General features: G+C 41.3%; 1 protein-coding gene across 1 annotated transcript; it reads left to right on the forward strand.

The window, feature by feature from the left end:
• The first annotated feature begins 243 nt into the window (after positions 1 to 243).
• On the forward strand, positions 244 to 20,816 carry tmem200b (transmembrane protein 200B). The gene is made up of 2 exons (XM_077196656.1): positions 244 to 806; positions 18,425 to 20,816. The coding sequence occupies exon 2, from the start codon at positions 18,461 to 18,463 to the stop codon at positions 19,670 to 19,672; it is 1,212 nt and encodes a 403-aa protein (XP_077052771.1). The 5' UTR covers positions 244 to 806; positions 18,425 to 18,460; the 3' UTR covers positions 19,673 to 20,816.
• Positions 20,817 to 21,326: the final 510 nt, after the last annotated feature.

Raw genomic sequence — 21,326 nt, forward strand, 5'->3', positions numbered from 1 at the left:
TTGCGAAAGAAAAATCAGAGTTGAATTTGGTCAGTGAGGACAGAAAATTAGGCCATACGGCTTTGAAATGATAGGACGAGGGTGCATAATTGAAGAGAATTTTCGATGCTGTTTACGAATCCCATTATTAACTACATCACAATCTAACAGTTTTATCTTGAATATATCCTATTCTTTAAAAGTAATTTGCGTACAATTATTTCTCCGCCTCCATGAAAAAATAATTCCACAAGATGTCGCCAACATTCAGATAATAGAAAAAGAAGCATGTGTCTGGTTTGTATACTATACTTCCATGTGTGCCTGCTTTCAGGCATTTCGTCTTTTCCCTCAATATTACATGACAAACCTATGTATAAACACATCCACCAACATATTTTGAGGCTTTACTTCTGAAAACTCTAATGGGGGGTAATGTAGCCTGTTGAATATATATTATGTGCATTGTGCAATGTCTGATTAAATGGAAAGCGCACTGAAGTCTGGTCACTCACTCCATTGAGTCTTATAAAAAGACACGACGAAGGAGGCGCTCTCTCCTCAACACTTTACTCAGTACAGACAGACGGTAACTACTGATGATGGAGCAATATTTAGCTTATCTTTCTTTTGAAAGTCAGTTCTTTTAACCCTTTAGTATCCTTTTCTGGAGAGGAAGAGCTGTCATGGGAGATGCGCGGCACTTCGCACGCGTCTGGATTATTAATGGAGAACCGCGAAACTTCGCAGTGGATGAAAAACATCACGAACACGCGAGTCCAGAGCGGTAGAACGATGGAACGCGGACGCATAACACTGTAACAAAGGCAAGTAAACGCATTGTCTCTTGAGGCGCGTCTCATACTTTTTGCTAGTAACGTCAAAGCGCCAATATCAATAGCTTGACCTTATTAGAGGTCGATAGATTTCAAATGTTAGGTCTATCTTAAGTTTGGACGCAAATCGAGAAATTGTGCCTTGAACACGGGGTTTCATTTCATGTCATATACAGAGAAAAGCATGTATTTATTGACATGCATGATTTTGAGATTGAGCCAACTATTAAGGGGAAAAAAGGTCATAATAGCACAAACTAGAGACTCTTTGAGAAGCTTTTTATGTGTAAAATGGCAATGAATTACAATGAGATGGGCCCTAATGGATAATTGCTGGTGAATTTATTGAACATTTTCTATGTGGTGCATTAACATGCAAAAATAAATTGTCGAATCCCATAATAATAATTAAATATATATATATATATATATAATGAGGCTTACTGCAATGTCAGAAATGTTCGTGAATTGTGTGAATACCACTTTCTACGTGATGTGAAAAGTGGTAAACAGCAGAGGTGTCACAATGATTGATTTTAGACTGTACATCTATCTATGCCAATGATGCCAGTAATATTTAGTCTTCAGACATATATCTAAGCGACAGTCAAGTTTAAACAATAATTGTCTGTACAAATAATCAAGCAATAATTTGAAACATTCAACACAATTCGGATTTAACGATTGATCTACATCTGCTGTTTATATTTTATACTCTTGTATAGTTAATTTCACCCATTTGGGAACCAGAGTGAACAGCCATTAAAAGTAAAGCTGAAATTTGTAATGGAAAAAAGAGGTCTGGAATACATCGGTCAAGTCTTTTGATGAATCAGTCCAAATATATGCTCCAAGATGCATGGCACTATACAGTGTTTCTCAATATGGATCTCATTTAACTTACAGAGTTGAACATTTTCATAGCTGTAAAGGGATACGTTTAATTTTTATGATGCAGCATTGATTTCAAAAGGCAGTTTTGACTAAAATTACATATTATTTTTATTATTATTATTATTATTATTATTATTATACACAATTATGGCCACAGCCTCATTGTTTACATTGGCCATATTACTTTGCATCTTTAGATACTGACATTTTGCTTTCAGGTTTTATCTGATAAGTACTCTAGCAGAACATCCAAAGCATTTCCTATGAGTTTAAACAAACCGAGCGAGTCGGCAGACTTGTAAATGACAATTTCAGAGTTGTTGAGAAACCTCTGCCAATGGAGCATTTGTTATTCCAGAGTGATTTTGCCACATCAAATTTCTAATTTATGGACTTTTGTTTGGCCAAAAATAGCATGGACTTTGGAGATTCTTAGTGGTTTAATTTATACTTGCCCTGGTCAGTGCCTATACAATATCAGCACAAGGCTTCCCCTTTGGGAGTCCAGCTGGGTAGTTTAACTGTCAGTGTAGAATTATGTCATGCCTCAAATCTAATGCAACGGTTTACAAATTGTTTGAGAGATTGGGAATACTCATGCTGCAATAAAACACAGGATCAGCCACTCTACTTTTAAGGATGGTTGTATTGAGAGTATATACAATTTATTTAAATGATTTAAATTGATAGATTTGTTTGTGGTGCCCCATTCACTGTAAACCCGGATAATTAGAATCTACTTCAAAAAAACAAGGTAACTCTTTGCCATAATTTAATTAAGCGTAACATTTAATTGCATCAAGTTCGTCTCTAATCCATTTAAGTTTTGTCACCTTAACTCTATCTGTGATCTGAGGAAGTGTACTCCCAGAGTGCATTGTGGCATTAATAAATTAATTGCTTTGTTTTACTACTTTTGGCTTTATTTTACCATTACAAGTGTATTTGCTATCGTTATTGGGGTTATACTGACAAGAGACAGCAAATGAAATTAATAAAATTAATTTAAAAAAAAACTTGTTACCATTGTTGTGGTTTGCATGCTGAAAGTTGAAGTCTGTGTTTGACTCAAGCTAAATTGCAAGATATTGTTACAAATATAGAGGGATTATATCAACTCAATTAAAAGTGTATGCCATAATGTGTTAGCAATAAAATGTTAAAAGATCATTATTATACATGAAATACAGTTATGTTATATTTCATTAATACATTCATTCAAAACATGGAAATAATTTAAGTATAAATATATGTAATATTTATTACTTCACTTCCTTTGAAATCAAATAACTGATTTCATGTTGCGTCTCTGCATCAATTGGAGGAAAATTACAATAATATAAATCAAGTTCCCGGTCCCAACCAAAGGGAACACTAATCACAATAATGATGAGAAATTTTAGGAAATCAACATGAATTTATGAAGTTGTAGTGTTACAAATGTATTAAATGTTTAATTGAGGTTCCAATACAATAGCATATAAACTGAGACCGTTTCGTATACTGAATTTAGCATTTAAGGTTATGATGGTGATGATATTTGCTGTGAAACAGTTCTCTTACAAGAGTATCTCTCGTACTGCGTAATATCTTACGCTATGGGGAAAACCTCTTTTCCACGAGATATTGAAGCCAAAAATTATCCTTAATTTTGAATGAATGTAAAACGCTGTGCGGCAGCATGCAGACATAGGCAAGATGGCTCGCGCGCCTATTGGCTGCCCTGTGGCAACAGCAGCAGCCTATCGAGAGAGGCCCTGCGTGACGTGATACCCAATGGGGGTGCTTCACGCCCATTTCGTCACGTCCCGCCCCGCCAGAATAGGCGTGTCCTTGGCCTATAAATACGCTCGACAGGCTGATACAAACTGATTTTCATCTCTTCAGCGAAGCTCACACATCGCTGGATCCGCAGTGAGAAGCCGCGTCGTCTGACTGTAAGCCTTCTGCGGGACGAGCCTTCGAGCCTGAAGCCACTGGCCTTCACCTCGCCGCCTTCAGCCGCCGTACCTGCTACTCTTTCCGGCGTCAATATCTTTTTACTCTGCTGAGAGTGTGTGTTCGCCGTCGCGACTCACACTCTCTCTCTCTTTATCTAAAAGAGCAGCGTCTTTTTAAAGATGCTTAGTTCCTGTGGCTCATGCCGAGCCGCACTCAGCGACGTGGACCGCCATTTCACCTGCGTTTCCCGCCTGGGTAAGGATCATGCAGCTCTCGCGCTCGCTGAGCGAGCTATTGCCATGGTGACTCTGAGGACTCGCCTGGCATTTTTTATCCGAATCTGCACTCCCGCCCGCTGTAGTGCGGCGCCGTAAAGCGCCGTACTCAGCGGGTCCCCGAGCCTTCTCCAGCCCATGAAACCTTGCCGGTTCGCCCGCCAGCTTCACCAGCTTCAATCGAGTCGCTCACTGACGGACAACGGCAACAGCGCGCCGACGCCTCCGCCATTATGACGACGAGATAGCTGCATCTGTAGAGAAGGCCAGCTGCTCTATCCTGGCGTCGGACAGTGAGGATTGGGCGAGCTCTGTGGACCTCCCCCCCTTCTGCCCGCGAGTCGTCAGGGAAACGGGCCAGCATCAAAACCGCGGCTAGCTTTTTTTACGTTATAAGAAAGCTACCCCGCCCCCGCTCCCCGTGGGCGTGCGTCACATGGCGAAATGAGGAAAGTGTGTGTTTTAGTCCCGCCAAGGCCGGACCAATCTCCATTTCTCAAACATTTCTCAGCTCCTCGTAGTTTGAGCGGCTGAAAATGTCAATATTGCAGCAATGAGCCTGTTGTATAACACGCACGCCTGCAAACAAACGCCGACACACACAAAACTGTGATGACGCTCTCTTATTCGCTCGGGCTAATGTAAACTTTTGTCGTTTCCCCCTGTGGCTCAGTGGCGAAACCCAAAGCCTTCGCACGGGAGACCCGTGTTCGATCCCAGCTCTCGAAGCAGATAAAATTTAGTCTCCCCGCGGCCAGACTTACACCCAAACTTTTCGCTCGTTCAGTTCCAAGAAAATGCGACTGTTCCAGTGTATTTTGCAGTAAACAAGCCTGTACCATGGCCCGCTTGCCTGCACACAAATGCCGTTTCCACGGCGACTCAGAAAAATCATATAAGCAGACAGTGTATTTTCTGGTATTCCGGCCACAGCCGATGGTGTTATGAGTGTATTAAAAATGCCCACAGCCCAGTGTTCATTTCTACACACAAACACAGCCCGCCACAGTGCAGGGCTCGCATTAATGAGATCGACTCATGTCAATTGTGCATTACATGTAGTGAATGTGCCCCCAACCCAGTGCCCACAAAAACTAAACACTGCATGTGCCAAACTGCTCGTTCAGTTCCAAACAATGTGACTGGTCCAGTGTATTTTGCAGTAAACAAGCCGGTACCACAGCCCGCTTGCCTGCACACAAACGCCATTTTTACGGCGACCCAGATAAATCCCAAAAAGAGTGTATTTTCTGGAATTCCGGCCACGGCTGATGGTGTTATGAGTGTTGTAAGAATGCCCACGTCTCAGTGCCCATTCCCACACACAGACACAGCCAGCCACAGTTCAGGGCTTGCACAAGTAAAATCAACTTATGTCGATTGTGCAAAAAATGTAGTGAATGTGCCCACGACACAGTGCCCACAAACACTACAAAATGCATTTCCCACGGTTTCTGTAAAAACGAAACCAACACACATTCAGTCAGCACAAGTCAACGGTGTTCTCAGTGCAGTGAGTGTGCCCGCTGTCCCGCGCCCACATTCCCTCACAAACACGCTCAACCCCACGGGGTTTGTCCCGCTCGCTCTTTCTCCACAATCTGTCATAGAGAAATCGAACGTGACCAGGCTGCCCGCCGTGATCGGCGTGCCCCTCGCCTCGCACACTGTAAACACAGTGTTTATGTCTCAGCACACCGAAGCTCTGCGGCCGCCGCTATGCCGCGGCCAGAGCCCGGATTTCCAGAGATGGGGGACTCGAGTCACATGACTTGACTCGAGTCTGACTCGAGTCGCAAATTTAAGGACTTGAGACTTGCTTGACTAAATTAAGAAAATGACTTGACTTGACTTTGACTTGAGATCCAATGACTCGAGACTTGACTTGACTTGAACTGTATGACTCGAAAATAACTTCATATTCATTTTTATATAAATCATTGCAAGATATATTGATGAACAAAATGAAAGCAACGGAACCATTGACGCCAGTCATCAGATTCTGCGCGATTGCGTGACGCACAGAGCACAGAAAAAACATATACCTCAGTGAACGCGCTAAATACAAAAACATCTCCCAGCATCGTTTCTTTTTGGATATAAACACTAGAAATTGGCCATATTCATACAAAAAGATTTGCTGTACGCATAATAACTGGCAAGGGATATCGGACAAGACCATCACAACCTCGAACTTCATTCACCACGTCTAAAAGTAAGCTATGGCTTGTTTAACCTGTTTGTTTCAGTTAATTTGACTAACGTTAAATCTAGAGAGAATAGTGGTTAAAACAGCATGCCTCTTTATACAATATTATGTTTCAAATATAGCTTAAGGCTATCAATAGATTCAAATTATAATTAATGGTGGCATATGTTTTGTATAACTTGCATAAATTCACGCAGACATTTGCCACAGTTTCTTTCAAATCATGCTTTAAAGCCAAAAATGTCACTCTTTCCAATGACGAAAAACAGCATAGAAAACTGTTAATGATTGTTTGGTCGTGTTTTATGTTTCTCTTGAAGCAGGGTCAGATGTAATCAGGGGGTTGGGGGGCAATGTGAGCAAAATTAATATGCACCCAAAATTCAAGATGTGGAGAAAATGCCCCTATATGAGTTATTTTTATATTTATAACATATGATATTAAAAAAAAATCCAGAATATTGGTGCGATTGCAAATGTGATAATGATTTTATACAAAAGTCCAGTAAACGAAGAGTGAATATTGTGTGACATTTTAGACGTAATATTGTAAATATTCTCTGTTTTTGCTCTATTTCTACAATGACAGTAGTTTCAAACAAACCACAGAAAAAGAGTAAAGCCGGGGTTTTTGTGATTCAGTGACCTAGTTGCTTAGTTCCAGATTGAATCTGCCGCTTTGAACGAATCAGTTGAATGAATGCTTCTATGACTCGTACATTAAGACATTGATTTGGCGCCACCTATTGGCGGTTTTAATTTCATAATTAAAATGTATTATTTTTTAGCATCTAATTTTTTCTATATTAAAATGATTATATTTAAATAATTAATCTCATAACATTATTTATGGTGTTGTAATTGCAGTGTAAATGCATGGATAAAAAAAATGGTTAGAACATAGTTCTAGAACATAGAAAAAAATGCCCCTGGAAATCAATTTAAGGGGTAAAATATGGGCTATTAATGAGAAAGTTAATGTCTGGGTGATATTGCATACAAAATATATAAGCAAAGTTAAACATATGACATTTACTATAAAACCAATATAATTAATGCATCACACTTGTGAATTTGCCTTCAAATGTTTTATCTTCAACATTTTTCATATAATTGTTATTATAATCATAATAATTCCAAATTTTGATAATCATAAATACATGCTGTAATAAATTATACAAATATTATTAATATTACAATATAAATGTATAAGTAAGGTAATCAAGGTAATCAAAAATAAATAAGGTTGAGGCCAATATAAAAAATTTTTCTGTTTGGTATTGTAACTTAACTTGACCCTTAGCAGAACTCGACTTGACTTGCTTGAAGTGAACCCTTGACTTGACTTGACTTGACTTGGTTGCATGTACATGCGACTTAGACTTGCTTGAGACTTGATGGTATGGGACTTGAGACTTACTTGTGACTTGAACATGTGTGACTTACTCCCACCTCTGCGGATTTCATTCTACCTCTAGCTATTCACGCAGATTCGTGGGCAAAGCTTCCCGGGGTATTAGAATGAGTGTTGAACACTATAAAAAGAGGCTATTCGCTACAGTTCGCTTGACGTCCCCGCCGCACGCGCAAGTCGAAACCACGGTAAACAACGAAGTATCTCTATTTCGAGCCGAAATAGTGAAACCACTGAGCAAAGGGGCCATAGAACCTTTATCTCAAAGCGAAGAGGGGCTATACAGCAGATATTTTCTGGTACCGAAAAAAGACGGGGGTCTCAGACCCATTCTAGATCTACGGCAGCTGAACAGAGCACTTGTGAAGTGCAAATTCAGAATGCTGACAACCAGGAAAATCCTCGCACAAGTTCGCCAGGGAAACTGGTTTATGTCAATAGATCTGAAAGACGCCTATTTCCAAATACAAATAGCGTCACGTCACAGGCAATTCTCGAGATTCGCCTTCGAGGGCCAGGCATATAAATACACAGTCCTGCCGTTCGGCCTGTCCCTAGCACCCCGTACATTTACGAAGTGCATGGACGCGGCTCTCGCACCCCCGAGTCTTCAGGGCATTCAAGTCTTGAACTACTTGGACGATTGGCTGATTCTAGCTAGATCACACTCAGAGCTCATAGAACACAGAACCACATTACTAGAGCATCTCGAGAATCTGGGTCTCACAGTCAATTGGGCGAGTTAAGAGTTCGCTGTTTCCCAGCCAGAAAATTGATTTTCTGGGAACAGTGCTGGACTCGCTGTCTATGACAGCACGTCCGTCGCCGGAGTGCGGACTGGACATTCAGCGCGCCGCGAAATCCTTCCGCCGCGGCTCTATAGTCCCGCTCAAAAGGTTTCAGAAAATGCTGGGCCTCATGGCCTCAGCATCTTCGGTCCTTCAGCTGGGCCTGCTTCGCATGCGCCCACTGCAGTTATGGCTGAAAGCGCGAGTTCCTCCCCGGGCATGGACCTCTGGTCTGTTTCGCCTCAAGGTCGACATGGAATGCGTTTCGGTTCTGGAACCTTGGAAAATAGCCAATTGGTATCAGTCAGGCGTGAGTTTGGGGACTCCCTCGAGTGTGAAGGTGGTGTCCACGGACGCCTCCATCTTGGGATGGGGAGCGCTGCTCAAGGGCAGACCGTTCTTTGGCCGGTGGTCAGAACGGGAAAAGCTTCTACACATAAACTGTCTAGGACTGTTGGCAGTCGACAACACGCTACGGCGCTTTTGTCCCCAGTTAAAAGGCCAGCACGTCTTGGTCCGGTCGGACAACATGTCAGTGGTGGCATACATAAATCACCAGGGTGGCGTCAGGTCCCGAAACCTTTACAGGCTGACTGAACGCCTCCTGGTCTGGGCTCAGCACAACCTGCTTTCACTGAAAGCAGCGCATGTGCCTGGTCGCCTGAATCTGGGACCAGACAGTCTGTCCAGAAACAGTGTCCCAGCAGGGGAATGGTCGCTGCACCCACGATCCAACTGCTGTGGGAGACATTCGGCAGAGCGCAAGTGGACCTGTTCGCGTCCCAAGAGAACGCTCACTGTCCGAACTTTTTCTCTAAGAGCAGGGATGCGCTGGCCCATGTATGGCCCCGCTGCCCCCTCTATGCTTTTCCCCCCGTCTTGCTCCTGCCTCAAGTGCTGGAACGAATCAGGGAAAACTGATGCCCAGTGCTGCTCGTGGCTCCGCACTGGACGAACTAGATTTGGTTCCCAGTCCTAATGCGGCTGACCAGCACTCCCCCGTGGCCTATACCGGTGAGGAGAGACCTCCTCTTTCAGGCAAAGGGCTCGATTTGGCATCCTCACCTGGAATTATGGTCCCTACATGCATGGGCCATCAACGGGTACCCGCTAACCTCCCGGAGGGAGTGTTAAACACGATCACGCAGGCTAGAGCCCTGTCTACTAGACGGCTCTATTCCTCGAAATGGTCAGTGTTCTCTGCCTGGTGTCAAGCTCAGGGCTTTTCACCCGTAGACTGCGGGGTCACGGAAGTGCTCAGCTTCCTTCAGGAGCTGTTGGATAAGGGCAGAACCCCATCCACGCTCAAAGTATACGTGGTGGCCATAGCGGCGTTTGCAAAACCGACGTCTGGCCAGTCACTGGGGAAAAACGACCTGGTCATGCGATTCCTCAGGGGAGCTCGGAGGCTGAATCCTCCCAGACCCCCCTCAGTCCCTGTGTGGGACCTTTCTACGGTTTTGGAAGCCATGAAAGGTGCCCCATTCGAGCCAATCCATTTGTCAGTCATGAAACATCTGTCTTTCAAAACGGTGTTTCTTATGGCTCTCGCTTCAGTGAAGTGCACATGGGACTTACAAGCACTCTAAGTAAGCGCATCATGTGTGGAGTTTGGCCCTAATGACTCAAAAGTCATACTCAAACCAAGGCACGGGTACGTGCCCAAATCCCTCAACACACCGCTCAGGACCCAGGTTATTTCTCTGCGCGCCCTCCCCACCCTGTCTGCGTGAAACACTGTTAACATAACTAGCTCCTGTGGGATGCTATTTCATGGGGAATGATGCTTGTAGCCTCTCTTCTCCGACTCTCTGTGAGTCTACGGTAATTATGCACTATATGAGCCCCGGGCTACTGCCCTTGGGACTTTGGTGTCGGATCCCAGTATGCACGGCGTGTTGCATTGTGTTCCCCATAACGTAAGATATTACGCAGTACGAGAGATACTCTCGTAAGAGAACGTACTCGGTTACTAACGTAACCTCGGTTCTCTCTCTCTCTCTCTCTCTAGAGAGAGAGAGAGAGAGGGAACGAGTACTGCGTATCTCGCCGTGCATACAACAGAGCTGGTTCACTTCAGTGATGAAAACCAGTTTGTATCAGCCTGTCGAGCGTATTTATAGGCCAAGGCCACGCCTATTCTGGCGGGACGTGACGAAATGGGCGCGAAGCCACCCCCATTGGGGATCACGTCACGCAGGGCCTCTCTCGATAGGCTGCTGCCGTTGCCGCAGGGCAACCAATATGCGCGTGAGCCGTCATGCCTATGTCTGCATGCTGCCGCACAGCGTTTTACATTAATTCAAAATTAAGGATAATTTTTGGCTTCAATATCTCGGGTAAAAGAGGTTTTCCCCATAGTGTAAGATATTACGCAGTACTCGTTCCCTCTCTAGAGAGAACCGAGGTTACGTTAGTAACCGAGTACGTTTTCCAGCAAGAGAGTCTGGCAAATCCTGTTTTCTGTTTCTGTCAGATTAGGGCTCGCTATCAAACCTGCTATTCCTGTTTCTCTCTATTGTAAGCAGATTGCTGAAACTTTGGTAGTCTCACTGTTTGAATAGTTATGCTGATTGGATTGGAATTGGTAACATTCCATGTATAGGGCCGGTTACTAAACCGGTATACATCATTTACATGCTTTGTTCATCACAATGTTAAGCCCTGCCCCTAAAATGTTTATAAATTGCAAGGGAACTTTTCCCTTAGTTAGACTTGGGTACGATTTTAGACTTGGTGACTACAACAGTAGTTCCAGAACTGAATCTCATCAAAGATCTCAACAAAGCTGACTGAGTTCCAGAACCAAACTCAACAAAGATCTCAACAAAGAAAGAACTTTTCTGACTGAGTTTCCAGACGGAATCTTTCCGCACAACCAACGATTTGGTGAGTTTCCACTCAATTCAAAGAACCACTGAAGACCAGTACAAATTTGTCATTCCTCTGCGACGCCAGAGAAAGGTTAACAGACAGCTGTAGAGTTTGGTTAACTGGTGTTATCCTCTAAAATTTTCTTTTAGAGATGAAAGTTGATCCTCTGTTGTCAGGCAGGGAAGATTTTAGCATTACCTGTTAATATTTGGTGATCCTCTGTTCACAGAGAAGGATTAGCATTACGTGCTAGTTATTTTTATTTGGTGATCCTCTGTTTCAGGCAGGGAAGTTTAGACGTGCTACTTAATTTTTTTATTAATTTGTTTGTTCACCTGGAATTTAGCTTATCCATTGCACAATAACAAGCTAGGTGTATAGCTAAATTAAAAGAACAGAACAAACAATTGCACACTAAGGTGGGCCATAACAAGGCATCAACCAAATGTGACTCAGAAGACCAACAGTCAGATGAAACTTATCCTGACTTGCAAGCATTCTTTGAAACAGATGTAGACATCCCATCAGTAACTGATAAGCCTGTAGATTCAGTAAAGGTATGTGTCGCAAGAAGATCTCAGGGAATTGAGGGAACTGAAAGTGTTCCTCCCAACTCTTCTGTTGTCCAAAACCAAACTGTTGCCAAAGCACTCGGACCTAGAGACATAGAAAGACTATTCCAAAGCTTACCTTCAGTACGCACAGATTTTTCTGAATTTAGAAGGTCATTGATCAGTAAGACATGTCGTTGGCAGAAGTCGCACAGCTGATGTCACAAATTCTAACTGAATCTGAATTCAACAGTTTTGAGTCTCCTGTTACTTCTGAACTATAACATGCCAGAAAAGATGAATTGAGAGAGGGAGTTCTGGAAGCGTTGAAGAACATTGTTGGACCAAACATGGACTGGTCAAAGATCACTAGTTGTGTACAGAAGAAGGATGAGACTGTTTTTGAATACACAGAAAGATTTTGCCAGACCGCTGCAGCTTACAGCGGGATTGCTGACACTTCAGAGAAGGTGTTAGATGATAATGGTCCTCTAGTTCGCGCATGGTTGGATGGTCTTTTGTTAGAACATAGAAATGCATTGCCTTACTTAGAATTAACATGGTCCAGTAGAACCCTGCAAAACAACTTGGACAGGTTAGTTACTTGGGAAAGAGACTCTGCTGTTAAGGCAAGAGTAAAAAATTGCAGCAGCATCCTTTAAGGTCAACACAGAGAATCAACAGAAACGCAAGTGTCCTAAGAGAGAGGGCAGTAGTTGTTATTATTGTGATAAACATGGACATTGGGGAAAAGAGTGTAAGAAAAACAAAAAGAACTTTAGACAAGTTAACAATGTTACTCAACTTCTACTCAGTCTGCTTGCTACTCTGAAACAGCCCCTCCCCTCATCATTAAACTGGGGCAGCTGGTTGAGGTGTTAACCATTTGGGCTGTGAGTGCTTAATTTGCCCAGTAATTATCAACAGAGATAAACAGAGATAAAACAGAGATTTATCAACAGAGATAAAATACATATTTTGGTTTAATAGAACAAAAGGAAAGTGACTGTCTCAGCCTTCCTTTGGGGGACACTAGTTAAGTAGACTCACAGCCTTAAATTTTATGCTACAGCACAGGCCCTTCATCAGTAATGGTGTTAGGTCAGACTGTAAATGTAAAATGCCTTTATGCAGTGTCCACACTGATGAATGAAGCAAAAGAAACTTCTGTAACCTCCTCCCGTTGGGGAAATTGGTTAACTACTCTCACAGTACCCTCACCCATTCTCATGTATGATGTCTACAATGACTGAAGTTGTGTTAGAGGATGAAGGAGAAATGACTCACGATTGTGTTACGCTTACATACACACCTTAGAGGGAAGTAAAATAAACTCCCATAGAAAATTCAGAATTTGAGTTGTTTGTTGGCGGTTCAGCTCAAGTAATTGAAAGTAATTCCTATGTGGCATGGACCACATTAAGTGATGTTGATTACAGCAGCCACAGTATTGTGTCAGGGAAGGAGAAACCTAGACTAATGTGTCACACTGTAAAGTTGTTCCCCCCACCTACAGGGATAGGTTAGGACACGGAACCACTGCCAAACCAACTATCACGAAAGAAAAAAAAAATACACAATGCAGAGACTCACATACGAAACCTTCAGTCATCCATCAACATGATCAAGATTGTCGTACCAGTAACATCACAGACACTCTCGCTTCGCACAAGATAATGATATTACAGAACAGAGTGGCCTTGGATTACATTCTAGCAACGCAAGGAGGAGCCTGCACCATCATCGGACCTGAGTGCTGCACCAGGTTAATGGATCCAACAGAGAATTTGATCAAGACATTCTTGATCTTTCAGCAAAATTACACCAGATGACTGAAGATAATTTTTCATGGTACGGAAACTTGATTGGGAAACCCTGGCTTTGGATAAAGGAAATAGCAATTATGTTGTTGTTTGTTCTACTGGCGTACTATCTATGCGTCCACAGTATCAAGTGTTTCATTCAACATATGAATCCCGCCTCTCACGAGAAAATCACAGTTCCTATCAGTAAAGACTATTACCCGTAGGGACGTCACGGACCCTAAAATTGCATGTTTGTTTCTGTGTCAGCATGCAATTGCAGAAAAGCAAACACAGAACATGCGTTATGTGCCTGTAACGATCACAAGTTACAATAATGAACTTTTAAGTGTTTAAATTTGTATATAATGTGAGAGTTATTAGAACTCTCAAAGGGGGAAATGTAGTGTTACAAATTTATTAAATGTTTAATTGAGGTTCCAATACAATAGCATATAAACTGAGACAGTTTCGTATACTGAATTTAGCATTTAAGGTTATGATGGTGATGATATTTGCTGTGATACAGTTTTCCAGCAAGAGAGTCCGGCAAATCCTGTTTTCTGTTTCTGTCAGATTACGGCTCACTATCAAACCTGCTATTCCTGTTTCTCTCTATTGTAAGCAGATTACTGAAACTTTGGTAGTCTCACTGTTTGAATAGTTATGTTGATTGGATTTGAATTGGTAACACTCCATGTATAGGGCCGGTTACTAAACCGGTATACATAATTTAGATGCTTTGTTCATCACAATGTTAAGCCCTGCCCCTAAAATGTTTATAAATTGCAAGGGAACTTTTCCCTTAGTTAGACTTGGGTAAGATTTTAGACTTGGTGACTACAGCATCGCAACAGCAAAGTCTTCAATAAAGAGTAACTTCTGCATTGAAAGATATCCCAATGTCTCCTGGTCTTTCGCTTCTAAATCTTCTACACTGAAGAAGGAAGAGGTTTACAACAAAGTCAACTTATGTGACGTTCTCCCAAAATGTTTAGTTGTTTTGACAATAACATTCAAGATGAATGGAAAATTAGACAAATGCAACTAAGAAAAATTATGACTGCAGAAGTCGAAGAAATGAGTGAAAAGTCTAATAAGATCTACCCCGCCTCAAAAACCATTTGCCCCGTCTGTTTTTTTTTTGTTTGTTTTTTTGCAAAATGGTACTCAAACCAGTCAAGTAATGTCTACTTGGGTTTTCTGAGTAAAGAAGGCATAGCATCCAAACACTACAGATTACTAAATTGTTTTAAGTAAGTTCAACTAATTATTCGACATTAAGTAAAGTGTTAGTTAGAACAACTGTTCGGTTTTACAGTGTCCAGAGGAATTAGAATTGTACACATCTCTGAAAATCTCATGCTGCTGTGATTTATTATGTTTCTGAAATTTTAACTAAATTGTAGGGGAATTACAGTTAGACCCCATAACAAGACCAATATGCTCAATGAAGACCAAGGGCCTCATTTATAAAACTGTGCGTAGGATCCTTACTAAAAGTGTACGTGCGCCAGAAAGCCAAAAATGGCATACGCAAAAAAAAATCAGACTTATAAAACTGTGCGTGCGCCAGAACCTGAGCAGAATTCACTTTATAAATCCCAGTTAGCGGACCATTGTGCACACATGCGTTTCCTCCCCGAAACAACCATATATGGAGCTTACAACGCCTAGTTTTACTATGCATATCCTCATCTGCATATCATTTGCATATGATTATTCATCCACGTGATAACATGTTTAACGGTACAAGACATTAGGAAAATATGAAATGCGGATGTACTGTCACATTAGTTACATTAATAAAAATCATTTAGTAGCCTATCCTTGCCTTGTTTTTGAATAAATAAATCAAATAGTGTAAAACACATTTCGGAGAAAGTTTTTCTCAATCTTTCCACTGGCCAAACAGTATTTTTAATTGATTTATGTTTTTAATGGAAACAGATAGACCTTGTTGTGCATTATTTGCACGAAACAATTTTCTCAGCAAATCTACTATTATCATGATAAGCAAGTATCTCTGTAGTTAAAACATTAAAACACAGCATGCCAGAGGAAAAGTTTTAAAAGAATTGCATCCACAACAAATTTTTCTATTTATTGAATATAAAAAATGTTGTAACTTCTCAGTAATGATTTCATGTAATTTAAGTGTTTAACTCCATTAATAAGAATGGTATATTTAATCTAAATCTTTACAACAGAAGTAAATCAAAGTTTAAATCATTCTTTTATTTTTTTAAACTGTTATTGTGAACATGAACTGTATTTATGATTTATTATGTTTCTGAAATTTTAACTAAATTGTACGGGAATTACAGTTAGACTCCATAACAAGACCAATATGCTCAATGAAGACCAAGGGCCTCATTTATAAAACTGTGCGTAGGATCCTTACTAAAAGTGTACGTGCGCCAAAAAGCCAAAAAAGGCACGAAAGATTCGAAGATTTACTGTTTTAGATGCGTTATGCTATGTGTCAGTTTCACTACACGGCCCAACGCGCTCGCTGGCGCGGACATTTAAAAAGGGATGGATGTTTACTTCATGTGATAGGCTTGGTGAGTGAAATTATATTTGTATTATCTTTCTGTATATGTATAATTTTTTTTAGATTTTCTGTCTAAAAGTGACCAAAAAGACATGTTACTCCAGCTCGCCATAGGTGTCGCCAAACTGCTCCATCTCCAAAATGTTCGTACGCATGGGTCAGAGTTTGCGTGCAGATGCGCAAATTTTCCCGTCAAGTATGTTTTTATAAATCACAACTTGTGCGTCAGAAGTGGCGTACGCCTCTTTCAGGGCCTGTTTTCTGCGTACGCAATGGTTATAAATGAGGACCCAGGAGTCAAAGTTGAAGTTCAGTCAGTTGACAGGGAGTTTACTGAAGATACATTTCTCCACACTTCCAAAGGCCGTGGAAATGAGTGAGAGGATCTGGCCTCGAGGATACAGAAACAATTGTACTAGTCATATGGATAATCAGTCATTTCCACCTGTTCAGATAGGTTAAGAGTTCAGATAATTCTAGCAGCACCCGAACATGGTATTCTATTCTTTATGCAAATTAGGTAATTTAAAGACATTATCTTTGACACACTTTGTTCTATATACATAACAAACTTCGGTAAGGTTCACAGGTGAGTCATAGTCTCCAGAAATGCTCTTCTAATCTGGGACATTGAACTCTACTGGAGAGTATTGCTTTGGCATTTTCACATGCATCCCATAATAATAAACAACCTTTGAAACTCAATTAGATAAAACTATGATTTCTAATTTATTATATAATACAAGAAGATCATTTGATCATTTACTGGCGAAGAAGAATTCCATTCCATTCTTTGTTTGTGCCATTTATCTTTGAATTTCTCATCAAAGATGCACTGGTTCAGACATGGGCAGCCTTTTGTCTTTTAAGTGTTCATCACAAATGTTATGCAAAAGTTATGCAATTACAATTAAAGTCCATGGGGTAAATGAACAAATCATTAATTTCTTTACACAGTCCATAAGTCAAGGGCTTGATTTGTATTTAACCTGGAACATTCCTGCAATTTATTACCATTTATTAAGTGCTTTTTGAAGTTTGTGAAGGAGAAATCACTGCACTTGTTTTCTTAAATTATTTAAAACAAGACAAGCCCCTAAGGATTAAATATTAATATAAGCCATTATAACTAAGTCTGAGTAGGACTAAAAGAAAAAGAAAAATAACTGGAGCATTAGCATCAATGTTTCAATCACACAGTTTAAACAAGGGATTATAATAGTTGTAGCATGTATAGATGATCCGACTTGTATATTAGGCTACGTTTACACTTGGTATTAACATGCGAACTATATCCGGATGTTGTCCGCATACACATACACATATGCTACTTTCAATCATAAAATTATTCTTTTCGACATACAATATTAATGTTGGGAAACTTTGATTGGTAGATTAAGTACTCTATTTGTGATCAATTGTTCTTTTGTTGAATAAATCACAAAAATTCTGTGCTGTGCGTTTGGGGTTAGGATTGTTGCATTATTCCAAATAAATAGATTGAGATTCACAAACAAATGTAAAGAGATTCACAAAAAATTATCAAATTCACAAATAAAAATAGGCACAAATTGGTTGTAGCTAGAGCATGCTACGATTGGTCAGCTCAATGTGGCCATTATCTGATTGGATTGAGGAAACGGTGGGTGGAGTCCACTTATTTGTGGATTTGTCTGCCTGTCGGCGCTAGAAGTGTTTCAAAATCCACAGATGCATGAGGAGATTTACAAATGCACAAGAAGAGATTCACAAATACGTGCAGTGATTTACAAATGCACAGAAAGCGGTTCACAAATAAATGCTAGGCAGAGTTGTATTTGATCCGTAAAACACATTTGTAAATATTTTTTTTATTTGCAAATCTCATTTTATTTATTTGTGAGTTTTATAATTTTTATAAAACTCTTTACATTTATTTGTGGATCTTAATCTATTTATTTGGAATAATGCAACAATCCTAACCCCATATGTGTGCACTGCCATTGATAGAGGCTACAGTGAAAGTTGTTTTACGCTACAAAGCCATTTGAAGCTTCTGCCTTTCAAATGTGCCACAGAAATAATTTACATATTGTGCGGGAAATATGATTGGTTATCCAGATACAGAGGCCACTTAATGTGAACAAATGTAAACACGCCGTGTCCTTTTTGGCTAATGATCCGATCTGTTTGAACAGATCACGGTGATTGTAATGCCAAGAGTAAAATTCTAAGTCTAAAATTCTCTTGACTTGAATAAATTACTGAATGCATGTCACCACTTGACCTCAACCATGATATCCCCTTTCCTTCTCACCTTTACAGATTCCCATAAGGGATAATTACAGACCAACTTATGCCATGAGGACTCAGAAGTCCTGCGGCCGGACGTCAGGCACACCTTCCCGTCAACGCCTGCCACGTTTCAGTCTTCACTCCAGGAGAAAGAAGGAATGTGTCATCCAGGGAAAGCTGCGTATCCGTTCGATGCCAGGTGCCTTTCTGGTGCTTGGGGTGGTGGTGGTTGTTGTTGGCACTGCACTTGCCGTGGCGGGCTACTGGCCATACAGGGCTCATCGATCATCAGTGGACACAGAAGCGGAAGGATCTACTGGAACCGCATCAGGATGGGGAATAGCATCCAAAGGACTCCTTTCTGCAGCCAGTCTGGTTCATAGTGAAAGAATGAAACTTCTAGGACCTGTCATAATGGGAGTGGGACTTTTCATACTTATTTGTGCCAATACAGTACTCTATGAGAATCGGGACAGGGAAACTCAAATGCTTCTGGCTCAGATGCGGAGCGTCATTTGTTCTGTTTCTGCAGCCATGCCTTCGGCAGACCTACTGCAGGTGAACTCTCTTGCCAGGCACTACCAATGGGTCAGCAGTTTACCTGCAGCCCACCTGAACATCCTCTGCCTGCATGAAATGTCCAGTTCGGAGCCTCTACTCCAAGTGAAGAGCATGGACGAGGAGGACAGCATTCAGCATCAAGACGCAGTGCATACTGAGGTTCTTCATCATCAGGACTCTTCCTCTTCCCCCTCTATTCAGTCCTCCAACTCTTGCAACAACAGCAAAGAGATGTTTTGCACAGAGGAACAGGGGGCCACCTCTGCACTGGATCTGCAGCAAGAAAGTCACTTCGGACTCAGCAACTGTATGACCACATCCTCTATGTCCACACTAGGTGGGGAGGACTGTGAGATCTTCTCCATCCCACCCAGACGCTCCTATAGCATGAGCCACAGGACTAAACCACATATACTACCCAGGGATCTGGTTCATCCAGAGTACAAGACTGTGTCTTCTATGGGTCACCATAGACTGCTTCCAGGACAATCCAGCTCAGAGGTGTGTGTGAACATGGTTGGAGTTGGCGTTACAACCCTAGACCTTATACCTGTGGAAGAGCAGAGGCACCTCAGCTGGCCTCGGCTAGACCTTGGAAGCGCCAGGAGGTATCTCAAGCTGGAGAACAAAGAGGACTCTGTGGACAAGTTACTGGACCAGCTTGAGCAGCAATGCTTACAGATGAACAAAAGCTATGGCTCAGGTCCCTTCCAATGAGCTGCAGTTTAATCATTACATTAATGGAATTGCAGTTCCCATGGTCATTAGGGAGTTATATCACTAAGTGACATACACTTGGAATAACTCAAATTGGCAATTTCCAGTGGATATTATCTACACAGTTTCTGGAATCCCTTGAGGCCAACTAATTTCTAAGACCTGGCCATTTATCTCACTTGACTAGTTTTTGTAACTAGTTTGTTTGGAGATTTGCGAAGTATGGACATGTCAATTGAAAGAACATTAACACCTGCAACATGGTCCCTGCTGCTCTTGACGGTATGGGAATATAAATATACTTCCTGAAGGAAGCTAGGGATGGAGGTATTTTACAGTCATGGGAATGTGCTAAACAGTTTGTGATGTCAGATGATTGGATGGATCTCACGGCTTATGTGTAAACGGCCAGTTGGTGGGATCAGTTTGTTACTGTTGCTAAGTCCTACTTGTTACTAGGACACAGTAAGCAGCATTTCTAAATCTATGAGGTAGAATAAACTAAGACCTCGGCAGTGACTAGATTCAAAGTAAACACATTTCTGACTTCCGAATTCAGGTCAGCCAAAAGCATAACTCCGCATTTGATAGTCATAAGAGCCAAAAATAGAGAATGCTGGTTCTTTGACCAAAAAAATGTATTAATCCAAAGAGTGTGCTTACAATTGAATTGTCTATTAAGTTAAGTTAAGGTAGAGCAACCTCAATTGCAATGTCTGTAAATCTGTGTCCATGGTTTCCCAGAGTGTCTATTCTCCTTGTATCTCACCCTTCTTCCATCTTTGCCTGAAGCATTCATGATGAGGGTGCAATGCCCTCTTGGCTTCAATAACCAAGGTGATCAGTGTTTTTGCATGCACTAATTCAGGTATATAATTGCTTTCCCTTTAAAGGGTGGATCTTGACAGAGCTCCTCCTCTTTGCAGTGAGAATATGTAACTTCACTCTGTTTACAAAAACAAGGCTGCCACCCCGTCTCTATTTTGTCTGTGTAGCCTGTTTTGGTACGTTGTGTTGTTTGCTTTGTGTTCTCAATCTATACTGAGCAATATCCACAGACTGACCAATCAGTAATCAGATAATTTACACCACCTTTGAACTGAATTTCATGCCTGTGTTGCAAATAAAAGGCAAAACAAAACCATTTTGAATGTAAGTGTTTGTTTGCTGTCCGTGATTTTTCAAGGTAGCATCAGGGGTCAAGTTGTGGCTTGTTGTGCCCTTGCTGGTAAAAGCAGGCCAAACGCTTTTTTCTCCATCAATGGACATTCATATGCAAGATGAAAAAAAATATTTTTTCTAGTTTTAAAGGGCACCTATTATGCAAAATTCACTTTTACATGCTGTTTGAACATAAATGTGTGTTGGCAGTGTGTGAGCAAAACCACCCTAGAATGATAAAAATGCACCCAGTGTTTTTTTACAATCTCAATAATTCATATGCACTCTCTCAGAATGAGCTGTTCTAAGATTCAGCTTTTTGTGACGTAGAACATGGGAAAGGGGTTTGATTGACAGTGTGGTTGGTGGTTGGTACCTCCCTCCGTGATCTGATCCTCCATTGTTGTTTCAACGACAGCCGGACCGCTGTTCTGAAGATTTGTGCTGCCTTCTAGAAAATGCCTCCTAAGAAAAATAAGTGTTTTGTTGTGGG

Source organism: Siphateles boraxobius, unplaced genomic scaffold (assembly GCF_051911475.1).
Source record: "Siphateles boraxobius isolate OS27281-9 unplaced genomic scaffold, OSU_SipBor_1 35, whole genome shotgun sequence".
Classification (NCBI taxonomy): domain Eukaryota; kingdom Metazoa; phylum Chordata; class Actinopteri; order Cypriniformes; family Leuciscidae; genus Siphateles; species Siphateles boraxobius.

Excerpts from the sequence above, each read along its gene's own strand:
- tmem200b (XM_077196656.1), top strand. The coding sequence starts at position 18,461 with ATGAGGACTCAGAAGTCCTGCGGCCGGACGTCAGGCACACCTTCCCGT.